Raw genomic sequence first — 13,489 nt, forward strand, 5'->3', positions numbered from 1 at the left:
TACCACCAAAATGGTTTTATTTTTGTCATTGACAACATGCAGAACATTGCCAATTGTATCATTACAATTTGTTTTGATTTCGTTAAATAGTACAAGTATGCATTAAAAATATATGTTTACATTTAAGTGTAACACATTAAAGTTCTCTGTAAACTAACTCCTCAATATATTTTCCTGCTTTGTTTTATACATAAATAACTTAATCTACAAAATCATAAATAAAACTACGGACTCTTGTGGCCTAAGGGTATATACAAATTTTGGAGCTTGACAGATGTGTTGTCTTTATGATCTTGTAAGTAACAACATGCAATATTTGCAGCGTTTATTAACAAATAAATGATTTAGCATCACAAGTCACTGTCTCCCAACCAGGTTCTGCCAATAATAGACCTTCCAGTGCCCTTGGTAAAAGGGCTATGTGCTTACAAAATCAAAATAATCAAAAGACAAGATTTTTACAACAGTATAGACGGTTGCCACTTAAATACTACTAAGTCTTACTTTGTCTGAAGAACAAAAAAAGCTGCTAATGAGTAAATGCTTGTACTATCATTTAAAAGGAAGCTAACAAAATCTACAATAAAATCAGATTAAAATCATATTAATCTTGGGGAAAATATTCCATTGAGAGTCTGTTCAGGAACAGAAATTAACATCATCCTAAGTTTCCTAAAACTTATTTTGAACCATCACTGAGTAGTTAAAACTTTCAGGGAAAAAATAATGACTCGCAAAAGTGACCTTAGAAAGTTAATGCTTACAATTCCTGATGCATAACACTTGATTTAGTTTTTGTTTAATGACTGGAAATATGTATTCCTTCAGAAAAATATCAGATTTGTTGAAAGATACTTCCTATTTAGTGATTGATTAGATAACCACTCAAATTATTTTTAGTAATAAAATTAAAGAATTTTGCCGTTAGGACTGTTTCACTATGCATTATTTCTTTAGGCCACCATTTATGTATAAAACTTAGAAAGAAAAATATTATCAATTAATATTCTCATTAAATGTAAATGATTCAAATGACAAAACTAAGCACTGTCATTACTTTTAACATCTAAGTTTCTAAGTTTTATTTTTCAATCAATTCAAAAATGATCTGGTTCATACTGTTAACTGCCAGACAAACTTTTGTTTAAAAAAACTAAACATTCTTTGTTAAAGAGCAGATGGGAAGAAATGATTTCTCTGCTCTTATAAAAAAGATTCTGATATATGTAAGTCTAAATCAAAATCCATAAATAAGGTGGGTGAAATTCTGTCAACTTTCAGCCCAATAGAACATAAATCCACAGTTATTTTGCATAAACAATTCAAAATTAAATTTTATAATGGAAATGTCAACAAGTCATAACTACATTACTTCTGATGGGCTCCACTATACTTCAACCAGGCATAGCAGATGTGCACATCTGATAGACAGACTGCTTAGGAAATTAAAGCTACCAGAGCTACAAATAAGGAATACATAAATACGAACCAGCATTAGAGCTGTTAAAAAAAAGTAAGATGTGATGTAAACACATCTGATAGTTCTCTCTGTAAGCCATTTTCCACTGATTTATAAAGCTATGGTTTTATAATTCTTTTAAAAAGGAAAATGTTTCTACACTGCTGCATGCAGTAATTTCATTGTACACTCTCAACTACAATGCAATCTTCAAATCCTCTTGAAGAGCTTGACATATCCCATCAGGATTTCTCTAGAAACTCAGCTTGTCGTATTTTCAGCAGCCTAGAACAAGAAAGTAAGTTTCATTATAATAAAATCACAGAAAAGACACCATGGAGATATATTTGTCAATACTGTACCGTCATGAACAAACAATTCCTCCCCGACAGATACCAAGCCACTTTTATCAGGATAATGCAGTGGTTTTCACTTTTTGCAGTGCATTAGAACTACCTTTTGAAGTGACTGCCAGGCTAACAGTGGAAAATTGTTATATCATCTTAATACAGGTAATGTAAAAATATACTGCTACTTGAAAACCTGACCCACAGCAGACCTTATCCACACACTGTATCCACCTTATCCCACAGTCTTTATTGGTTTATCTGTTTCTGCATGTTTCATTTTAGTGTGAAAAGGGGATTGAGATGAAAAAGGCCTTTCTGTTACACGGCAGAGAAACAAAGGGCAAAGGAGAATACAGAACACATGGCTAATCCTGCTTCACTTATTCCACCAACTAGTGTACTTTCCCAGATCATTCTGCAGAAATTTCCAGACACTATATTATCAGTAAATGATCTGACACAGATTTCTAAAAGATAAAAATTTAAGTAATTTCTTAATTCCAAATATGAAAATGATGATTTTAAGTAAGTGTTTTAGAAATACAGGGTAAACTTGTAATTCACATATGTTTCAACCTCTTAATTTAAACTTGCTTTTATGTTTAGTATAATAAGTTCAGAGGCCTTTCATGAAAATCACTTCACATGCTGGGAAAATTGTTATCAATCTAAAACCTTCTCTCTGCAATCAGCAGAACCTACCTTGTCCAGATAGTTGGCTTATTCTAATTAGCCTTTAACTTCTTTAGGTTCTTATTCGCAAGGATTAGAAACTAGTTTGAAAAACATTTCCCTTGTTCTTCTTTCTACCTTTATAGGTTCTTATGTTAGCTTTAGTGACATACCTTTAGGCACTTTGTCTTCTTCCTAACCCATTTCTTAGTATCATCTACTTCAAGAAGACTTGAAATAACAGACAACTTAAAACTTTTTAAAAAATTAAAGTACCTTAATTTTTTGTCTTGTCGCATCCCATTTTCATACTAATTTTAGAAGCTCTCCTCCAAGATACAGACAACGAAGTAAGTATTTTCACCTAAACTAAGCAAACCATCAACCTTGTAGAGAACTCCTGTTACGTGAGTGTGGCACCACTCTGTGCACCCTAGAGAACCAGTTACCAGACTGCCATTAGAGACTTCCAAAATTGCGTAAGCATTGGCCCTGGAAAAAACCCAACTTTAACAAGTTTTGTCTTCCACACTTTCCTGTGTAAGTTTATTCCCTCCTTTGGGAGGATGGGTGAGGACACAAGATTTACTGAATCCCTCATTTCTGTCCCAAATTCTATAGCTCCAATGTCCTCGTGCTGTACAAGACGTTCATTCAGTGAGAAGACACGTCAGTCATTATTATACAAGATATTATCATACAAGACAGCTGCAAGAGAAAGGTCAAGGCTTATTATGCCTAGGAATGCATCAATAATGGTATGATTCAAAGCACCTTGGCACTAAAAGTAGAAGATACAGGAAAAGTAGGTATTGCCCAGAATTTCTGAAAGCACAATATGTGAATGATTACTTACATTTTAGCTCTAAGGAGACAATACTAAAATTCAGAGTTGACAGAAGATCATTCATAAAAATAAAGTCTTTTTTACACACTGCATCTAATTAACAGTCCTATCTATGCTCTGAGAGACACACATAACGTGACATATCTATTGATGCTTAAGAAACTGACTGACTGTGTTACACACAACTAGTTACTTTTCCTGTAAATGATTTTAACAATATCAATATACAAATCTATGAGAAAGGCAAAATAATTAATGAAAAATTGTTGCAATTTCCTACATAGCTAACCAAAAACAAAAGGAAAAACCGGATGTTTCAGACCAACAGCTCCTTGTAACATTTCAGGATGTCCTTGATTTATATTTTACACATTCTAAAATAGAGTTCAGTACCATACAATTAAATTCTAATCACCAGGATTTCACGGTAAAGGCAGTAAAACACAATAGGAACAGATTTTCCTTACCCTATTTTTAGCACTAAAAAGTACCAAAAGAAAAGGTATGAGAGAAATTAATTAGTAGCAATTACCCAAAACATGGAAAACAACCATATGTTTAAAATGTCTGTAAAAGGTGGTCAAGGAAAGACAGGTGTGGCTCACATAATTTTTAAAGTAGCATACCATCTACAATGGTATGTGCCAAATATTGCTGGTTATCTTGTGGGTGGTTCTGAATGTTCTGTTTCCTTCTTTAATAAAAATTATATACGGACTTCTAAAAATTCCTTTAAGGAAAACAAGAAAAAGTTCTAATTAATATTTTTCTTCTTTGCTACAAATTTTTCAGGATTCTCCTCCCTGCTTTTTTTATGTTTTTTATTTTGAGAGAGAGCACGCGCCTGCTAACAGGGAAGGGGAAGAGAGAGAGAGACAGGGAGAGCAAGAATCCTAAGCAGGTTCTGCACCATCAGCGTGGGGCCGATGTAAGGCTCAAACTCATGAACTGTTGAGATCATGATCTGAGCTGTAATCAAGATTTGGACACTTAACCAACTGAGCCACCCCGATGCCCCCAGTTTGATTTTTTAATTACTTAAAAATCTGACTAAAAGAACTTAGTAATTTTACATGCACAGTTCAGAATACTTAAGGAAAGACTACTGGTAAAAAAGGGAAAGTAAGCCAGAAAAAATGGGTAAGCTACTTGAAAAGGTATCTTGCAAAAGAAAATGGCCAAAAAATATGTAAAAACATTCAACCTCATTGGTACTAGAAGAAATGCAAATAAAGCCATATAAGAAAACTATCCATACTCAGGAAAAATGACTAAAATTAAAAACACTACCAACATTAAGTACTGGCAAAGATGTGGAGCAAGGAAGGCAAACTTGTTATGCTGCTGATGGAAACAGAAATTAGCACAACTACTTTAGAAGAGTTTGGTGTTATCTATTCAAGTTGAAGATAGACATAACCAAGCAACTTTATTTCTAGATACACATCCAATGGAAAGGCATGCATATATGTATCACGAGACACAGACAACTATACTCATAGCAGCAGATTCCTAATAGCCTCACACTGGCAACTGAATATCCACACAAGGTAGAAAGAATAAATAAACAGCAGTATATTTGTGCAACGAAGCAGGATTATTCCAGTGGAAAGGACTGTATTACAGCTACACACAACACAAACCTCCACTCATAAGCAGAATCCGAAAAACCAAAACCAAAACAGAATCAGACCTATAAAAAGTGAACAAAATGATGGTAGCAGAAGGGATCAGAGGGGGGGATGGGCACAATGGGTGAAGGGAAGAGGGAGAGACAGGCTTCCAGTTACAGAACGAGTAAGTCACAGGAATAAAAGGCAAGCCATAGAGAAGTACAGTCAACAACACTGATGTCATGTGACAGATGACAGCTTTTGGTGAACATATAATGTATAAACCTGTCAAGTCACTAAGTTGTACACCTGAAACTGATGTAACATTGTGTGTCAACTATACTCAAAAAAAAACCAACACACAAAAACTCTCTCAAACATAATGTTAAATGCAGGTGCCTTGGTGGCTTAGTCGGTTAAGCATCTGACTTTGGCTTGAGTAATGATCTCGCGGTTGAGCCCCACATCAGGCTCTGTGTTGACAGCTCAGAGCCTGGAGTTTCCTTTAGATTCTGTGTCTCCCTCTCTCTGCCCCTCCCCTGCTCATGCTCTCTCTCTCCCAAAAATGAAGATTAAAAAAAAACAACATACTGTTAAATGAAGAACTCCATCAGAATTGTGCTTTAAGACTCTGTTTATATCAAGCTCTAAAATTTTATACAATGAAAGTTGCAGTGTGTAAAGACCCATGTTTAGACAGTAAAACTGTTCAAAAGTGTCTACCATAACAGGTCAGTAGCTACTGGAAACAGAGCAGGACAAGTTAGTGATGGGGGAGCTCCCAGGAACTTCTGGGAGCTGGCAGTGAGAACTGTACACAGAGCCTCTTTATGATAAATTTTTGCTCTGTGAATGTGCTCTGTTTACCTTTCTTAGATTTAATAAGCCAAAAGTTTTAAAAATCTCAAAAACAACCCAAACCACTGGAACTCACCGGAGACTGACTGAATCTGAGATTGGCATGTTACACATATTATAGTTTTGTTTTCTCAAAGGAAAGAGGCTAGAGAAAAGCCACTTTGTCCTTGAACAAGTTTTCAGAGGGACTAACTGGAATTTCAGTAACTGTGGTGAGTTAGTATTATATAAACATGCAAATAAAACCACCCAAGATTTTAAATGAGTGCATGCAAGCAAGAGGAACACACCTTTCCTGTTCCCAATGTAAGCAATTAAAAAGTGGTGAGTCTGGGCACCTGAGTGGTTCAGTCGGTTAAGTGTACAAATTCAGCTCAGGTCATGATCTCACGGTTCATGGGTTCAAGCCCTGCATCGGGGTCTGTGCTGACAGCTCGGAGCCTGGAGCCTGTTTCAGATTCTGTGTCTCCCTCTCTCTCTGCCCCTCCCTCCCCTGCTTGCACTCAGTTTCTTTCTCTCTCAAAAATGCACACACTAAAAAAAATAAAATAAAATGAAGTGGTGAGTTTGAATTTGAAAAAAGTTGGTCTTCCTGGCCCACGGTGCCTGTGCAGCCAATGGGCCTCAGCAGACCCTCGGTCTCTGAACTACTGTTGAGTCATCCCTTCCTTTTCTTGAAGGAGAAACACATGCAGCCAGGTAGCTCTACTGACCAGTTTCCTTCCTGTGGAACCCTAGCATTCCTTCATTTTGTCCCAGTTGCTTTCAGCCAGGCTGGCAGTGTTCTGTGCACAGATGGTTGACTGCATCTAGGAGTCATACACATCATCTCTTCATCAAATCCACACTCAGGGCCTTCTTTCCAAACCACACTCTCAGGGGAAGGCTGATAATTTTCCAAATCAAGTGGTGGGTCCTTTTCACTTACCGGTTCCTTCCCTGACTTCTCATTCCTCTTATATTTTATTCTAAGTAGCAAAGGGAAAATTGGGCTGCACTTTCCACACTTGGCTAGGAAATTTCCTCTGCTAGCTATCCAAGCTCATCACTTACAAGTTTTATTTTTCTTCCAATAGTAAAACATAATTGAGCCAAGTGCTCTGTCACTTTATAGCAAGGACAACCTTCCCTCCAGAGTTCAATAATATAATCCTCATTAGATCTCACCAGAAGCCCCTTTAACGTCCATTATTTCCAGCAACATTCTGTTCATAATAATGTGTGTATTCTCTAAGACAATTAAAGCTTTCTCTACAGCTCTCCTCTCTTTCCTGTGCCCTCACCAGAAATGCCTTTAATGTCCACAGTTCTACCAAGTTTTTTTCAAGGAAATCTGGGCTCTATTAAGTGCTGTGAAATTTTCCAACCTCAACCCATTACCCAATTCGAAAGCCACTTCCTCACTTGCAGGTATTTGTCACAATAGCATCCCACTTTCTAAAAGTGAAATCTGGATTAGATTTCTAGAACTGCTACAACCAGGTACCACATACACACACTGGGTGGCTTAAAACAAGAGAGATTTATTTTCTCACAGTTCTAAAGGCTACAAATCCAACATCAAGGATTCAGAAGGCTCTAGCAGCAGAGCTGTCCTAGCTTCTGATGGCTGCCAACAATCCTTAGCCATCACTCCCATCTCGGCCTCCACTGTCACAAGGCATTCTCTTGCGTCTGTGTCTCCACATGGTACTCTCTTCATGTATCTCTGTCCAAATTTCCCTTGTTTTATAGAAACATCACTCATTAATCCATTATGCACTCGCCTTAACTTGGTTGCACCTGCTGATACACTATTTCCAAATAAGGTCACATTCATAGATACCGGGCACAGACACAACTTTACTCACAACACAAGTAAAATTCTAAACACAGCTGGAGGCTTCTGTGAGAGACTTCATGATCCATGACAGTAGCAATTTTTGTAGTTGAACATATGCTACAAAGATCCTGGTTTTCAGAATTTCTGATGGTGACAGAAGCTAGTTTAATAATATTTAACTAGGATCTTTCACATAAATTCATTAATAATTTTCTAAACAAAAAGTATATTTAGAACGAACTAGCATACAAATCTCTAACCTTTAGTGCTTCAGTGGCCTTGCGAAGTTCCTTAATAACCGATGATAAAGCTTCTGGGTTAATTCCTTGTTCACAAAGACGTACACATATAGACAGAGTTTCCATATCTAAGCCAGTATTCAAAATTCTTGAAATTTCCAACAGAACTGAAAAAGACACAGAAAAACTTTTAAAAAATTACATTTAAAAACATGCACACAGTACTGTTTTAACTCATATAATACTGCACAATACCAAAGAACTAGCACAGCATCCCTAGATTTTGAAATTGTCATGTATACTGTCTTGCTCTTACTTAGTCCTAGAACCAAAAATAGACTTATACCCTCCCTCCACATAACTGCTTTTTACACTGTGATTTACATTCTACCACTCATTTAATATCTAAAGTACATACATCATAATCAGGGTTATTCTGAACATTTCTCCATTTTTTAGTAAACTTTTACAATGTAATTTAGTCACATAACACCCCTTTATATGAAAACAGCATACATTACTTAGCTACTCTATTTAAAGCGTTAAGTGGGTCTCATGTTTCCCCCACTAGTAATACTGTGATAAGCATCTGTACATACTAACTTCATTTTGTTAGGATAAATTCCTAGAAGTGGAACTGTATAGCAATGTACATATTTAAGGCTTTAAAAATGCTTAGAAATGTCTACAATTTGACAGAATCATGTCTGTTGAAATCCAATAGTAAAAAAAGACAGTTTATTTTTTAACTTCATCTTTTATAGTTACTTCATTTTATTGTAGTTCATAAAAGTAATTGACATGAGAAACACTAGCAAAAAGCAGCACAGAACATAAATACATTGGCTTCATTAAATTTTGTTTTATGGTGGTTGTTCCCCGGAGCATGTTTAGAATTTGTTAAGTCAATGGTCAACATATTATCTATTGCTTCCTGTATTATTTTCCCTTGGCATTATATTTAGAAAGTTACTCCCCATGCAAAGATTATAGAATTATCCATCAGTGTGTATATCCTTCCATCACTTCAAAGTTTATTTCCTGCCCACCTATAAACATTTAAATATTTAACTCCCTGGAGTTAGGGTGGAAAATTTGATATGAAATCAGTTCACTGCCTCAATACTATTTATTGAGTAACCTATATTTTTATCAAAGATGCCACCTTTATCACATAGTAAATTGCCATTTACTTATGGATTTCTTGCATGTCTATCTTATTTAATTACTAACTTTTATCAGCATGTAGAAGGTTCAAGATTCTTTGTTATCTTTCATTTTCATAAGCCCTTTTATTCTCTCAGTGAACTTAAAAATCTTGATCAATCCCCAAAACAAACTCCAATTAGATTCTGACTTGAACTGCATAAAAACTGTGTTATTTTGGGTGGAATGGACAAATTAACAATATTGAATGATCCATTAAGTCTAACTCCTTCTGAAAACTATTACAGTATTTACAATGTGCATGAAATGGGCCCGTCTCACCTTTTTATATCAGACATTCACTTTCATCTCCAGAATTTCAACTTTTTAAAAAACTGTCTTCCATGCCTCTAATTAATTTTAACACATGGAGTACAATTCTCATGTCCTTGTCGTGCTAATTCTAAAACCTGGGTCAGTTTTGGGTCTGTTTCAACTGACTGAATTTTCTCCTATCATTGGTTGTATTTTCCTGCTTTGCATACTTAATAATTTTTTATTAGATGCTTGACATTGTAAATTTTACCTTGTTGCCCTAAGTATTTTTATATTTTTATACATATCCCTAAGCTTTGTAATGAGATGCAGTTAACTTTGAAAACAGTTTGACTTGAGTCATTTAAGATGTATAGTCAGGATCCGAGCGAGCTGTGTTTAGTGTACAGCTAACCGATCCTCATCACTGAGTAAAGATGCTCCTGAGTACTCTACTCAATGCCTCATGAGTTATGAAGCTTTCCATTCTGGCTGGTAGATGCAGGCCTTATAGGAGCATGGTGTACTGTTCCTTCTACTTTTTTTGGATGCCTTTCCCAGCTTTTTGGGTACTTTCCTCATAACACATGTGCTAATCTTTTGAACATTTGAGGGGGACCCTTCTATTGATCTCCAAAATTCTCTCTGTAAGCTCCTTCCTCTCAGGCATTTGGTCCTGCAAACTCTACCTGCCTTGGTCTCCCTGGAGTCTATAAACTGCCTTTGCTAACTTAGGGGGTCTAAGTTTGCAACAGCCCCCAACTGCTGGGAACTTTCTACAGGTACCAAGAACAGGCAAGTACTGGGCTCACTTCATTTACTGTCCTGGGGATCACTGTCCTTCACTGCCTGATGTCCAGGGTCTTGAAAATCATTGTTCCGTATGGTTTTTTTGATGTTGTTTTTTTCCCAGGCAGGAGGGTAAATCCAGGTTGTTCCTCCACCATCGCTAGAAACTGACAGACCTTTCCATTTCATGTCTTCAGTCTGGATAAGCCAACATACCAATAAAGCTCTTCAGTGGTATACAGGCTGTAATTCATGTTATCTGTTGAATTTATTTCACTAACTCTATTTTAAGATTTCTAACGTCCCGGGGCGCCTGGGTGGCTTAGTCGGTTAAGCGTCCGACTTTCACTTAGGTCATGATCTCGCGGTTCGTGGGTTCGAGCCCCGCGTAGGGCTCTGTGCTGACTGCCAGCTCAGAGCCTGGAGCCTGTTTCAGAGTCTGTGATTCCCTCGCTCTCTGACCCTCCCCTGCTCACGCGGTCTCTCTCTCTCCCCTAGAAATAAATAAAACATTTAAAAAAAAAAAAAAGATTTCTAACTTCCCCCCAGAACTGCTTGCTCTTTTTAAGTTTATCTAACTTTTTTAATGTTTATTCATTTTCTGAGAGAGAGTTTATGTGCGTATTACACATGAGTAGGGGAAGGGCTCAAACTCATGAACCGTGAGATCATGAGCTGAGTAGAAGTCGGACGCTTAACCGACTGAGCCACCCAGGTGCCCCTATCTAACCATTTTCGAAAGAGACAGCACAAGAGAGTGAAAGCAGTGTAGAGAGTGGAGGTGGGGGTGAGCAGAGAGAGGGAGAGAAAAGAATCTCAAACAGGCTCCGCCTAGTCAGCAAGGAGGCTGACTGTCAGTGTGGGGCTAGATCTCATGAACAGGGCGATCAAGACCAAAGCCAAGATCAAGAGCTGGGATGCTTAACCAACAAGTGACCCAGGTGTCCCTGCTTGTTCTTATTTTATAGTTACAGGCTTTTAAATAACCACTTAGTTCATGATTGTTGTTTCTGCCTTTACCTATTTATCTTTGCCCCATTTTTGAGATTTGTGTTTTCTGTTTCTTCAAGTATAAGCTAGTAGGAAAAGAGAATGCTTAAGAGTCTGCTCTCTAGAGGCAAAGTACCTGAGTTCAAATGTCACCTTCATTACTTAGTAGGCAAGGTATGCCTTTATTTTCTCATTCTGTGAAAATAATACATTACAGGATCATTGTGTGGATTACAGGACACACTCAGCATGCTGTATGCACTGGCATCTGGTAGTGCTCAAAAATAGAGTTAACTGTTCCTACTACTCACTCTTTTCCCAATTTTTATGTGAATTGTTCACGTTTTTCATCTACCTTAGGTATTTCTGTGACTTCTGGCTGGAAGCTCATCTTCCACAGGAGATCTTTCCTGATGTCCTGAACTGGGGAAGCATTCTTGGACAGGCAGTCTCATGCCAGTCCTGGCCCTCTGGATCAGACCTGGCGGAAGCACACTGGCCCCAGACCCACAGGACACATGGACAGTCCTTCCCAATCCCTGGCCGTGGCAGATGGTACCTCTCTGGCCCCCAGATTCACTCGGGCAGGCCAGCATGTTTGTCAGGTTTCATTCCCAGTCTCCTGCTGTGGTTCCCATCTGCTCTGCTCTTTGGGGAAAACCTCTCTCTTTCTAACCAGGAGATCTGCCTTTCTTGTTTTTAAACATGGCTGGGCTGAGAATTGCATTTTAGTATTATTTCCTGTCCTTTTTATATGATTGGAGCAGAAAGTTTCAGCAAGTGCTCAATCATCATCAATTTAATTAGTGAATCATTAATTTGTTTAATTTTTAGTTTTGGTTGTTTTCACAAATGCATTCTACCTTGCTTTGGTAGATTCTAAGTGATTAGCGCAGATACTCATAATATACTCATAATACTTATTTTTATTTTGTAGCCAGCCATCTTAACAAATTTCACTGAACTTTTTCAGTTTTCAGTTGATTCTCTTGTGCTTTCTAATATATAATCAGTTTGCCTACAAATAATAGTTTCACATCCTTAACAGTCTTTTCCTTTTCTTATCCTGCACTACTTGCTAAAACTTTCCTATTAATGGTTAAAAAAAGGCAGTGAAAGCATGGATTTCTAATTTTATTTAAATGCTTTTAACATTCACATTAAGGATGATGGTGATTGGGGCGCCTGGGTGGCTTAGTCGGTTAAGCGGCCGACTTTCGCTTAGGTCATGATCTCGCGGTTCGTGGGTTCGAGCCCCGCATTGGGCTCTGTGCAACGACTGCCAGCTCAGAGCCTGGAGCCTGTTTCAGTCTGTGACTCCCTCTCTCTCTGACTCTCCCCTGCTCACGCTCTCTCTCTTTCCTAGAAATAAATAAAACATTAAAAAAAAAAAGATGATGATTTCATATAGCTATCCTTTGGTGTGTTAACAATATACTCTCTCTGACTCTCCCCTGCTCACGCTCTCTCTCTTTCCTAGAAATAAATAAAACATTAAAAAAAAAAAGATGATGATGATTTCATATAGCTATCCTTTGGTGTGTTAACAATATACTATTTTCTTTTGCTAAGACTCCAAAATTAGAAAAAAGTGTTGAGTCTTATGAATACTTTTACTGTAAGCAGTTAGCAAGCCTGCTCTTTACCTTGAAGTAGAATAGATGTCACCTCATTCTTCACATTGGTCACTGTGAACATATCCCTGAGAAACAGCAGGAAGAAAGAACAGTCTGGGCCTAGCCTTCTTGGCCTCCAGAGGAGGATGTGCAGGTTTGCTCAGGGCTCACAGGCTGCGACACTGCATGACTTCTGACACTAGGCTTAAAAAGATAATATAACTTCCTCCCGGCTCCCTCTTGAGACACTCTCCCTTGCAACCCAGCCACCAAGTGGGAGAAAACTCACATGTTCCAGACAACAGACCCTGCTGCAGGCCCAGCTAATAGGCAGTGTCACCTAGAAGATATGTGAGTGGGGCGCGCCTGGGAATCGGTTGAGCATCCAACTCTTGATTTCGGCTCAGGTCATGATCTCAACAGTTTCAAGCTCCATGTCAGGCTCTGTTCTGACAGTGCAGAGCCTGCTTCAGATTCTTTCTCCCTCTTCCTCTGCCCCTCCCCCAGACTTGCTCGCTCGCTCTCTCTGTCTCTCAAAATGGAGGAGGAGGAGAAGGAGAAAAAAAATATGTGAGTGAGGAAGCTTTGGGATGACTCTAGAATCAGCACTAACTACAATGCATGAGACCCTCAATGAGAATTACCCAGACAAGCCTGGCCACTTTCCAGAACTGTGTGAGACAAGTACTGTTGTTGTTTTATGCCATTAAGCATGGGATGGTTTGTTACACAGCAGCAGAAAACCAGAACACTTACTCTGACCCTACTCCAAC

General features: G+C 37.9%; 1 protein-coding gene across 1 annotated transcript in view; it reads right to left on the reverse strand.

Moving 5' to 3' along the window:
* Positions 1-13,489, reverse strand: part of MZT1 (mitotic spindle organizing protein 1) — an 18,550-nt gene continuing 5,061 nt past the window's right edge. The window contains exons 2-3 of the mRNA XM_077767855.1: positions 7,882-8,027; positions 1-1,744 (exon numbers count right to left, since the gene is read on the reverse strand). Coding sequence (XP_077623981.1) covers positions 1,721-1,744; positions 7,882-8,027 — 170 coding nt within the window. The 3' untranslated portion in view covers positions 1-1,720. The remainder of the gene's footprint in view (positions 1,745-7,881; positions 8,028-13,489) is intronic.

Source organism: Crocuta crocuta, unplaced genomic scaffold (assembly GCF_008692635.1).
Source record: "Crocuta crocuta isolate KB4526 unplaced genomic scaffold, BGI_CrCroc_1.0 scaffold115, whole genome shotgun sequence".
NCBI classification, from domain to species: Eukaryota; Metazoa; Chordata; class Mammalia; order Carnivora; family Hyaenidae; genus Crocuta; species Crocuta crocuta.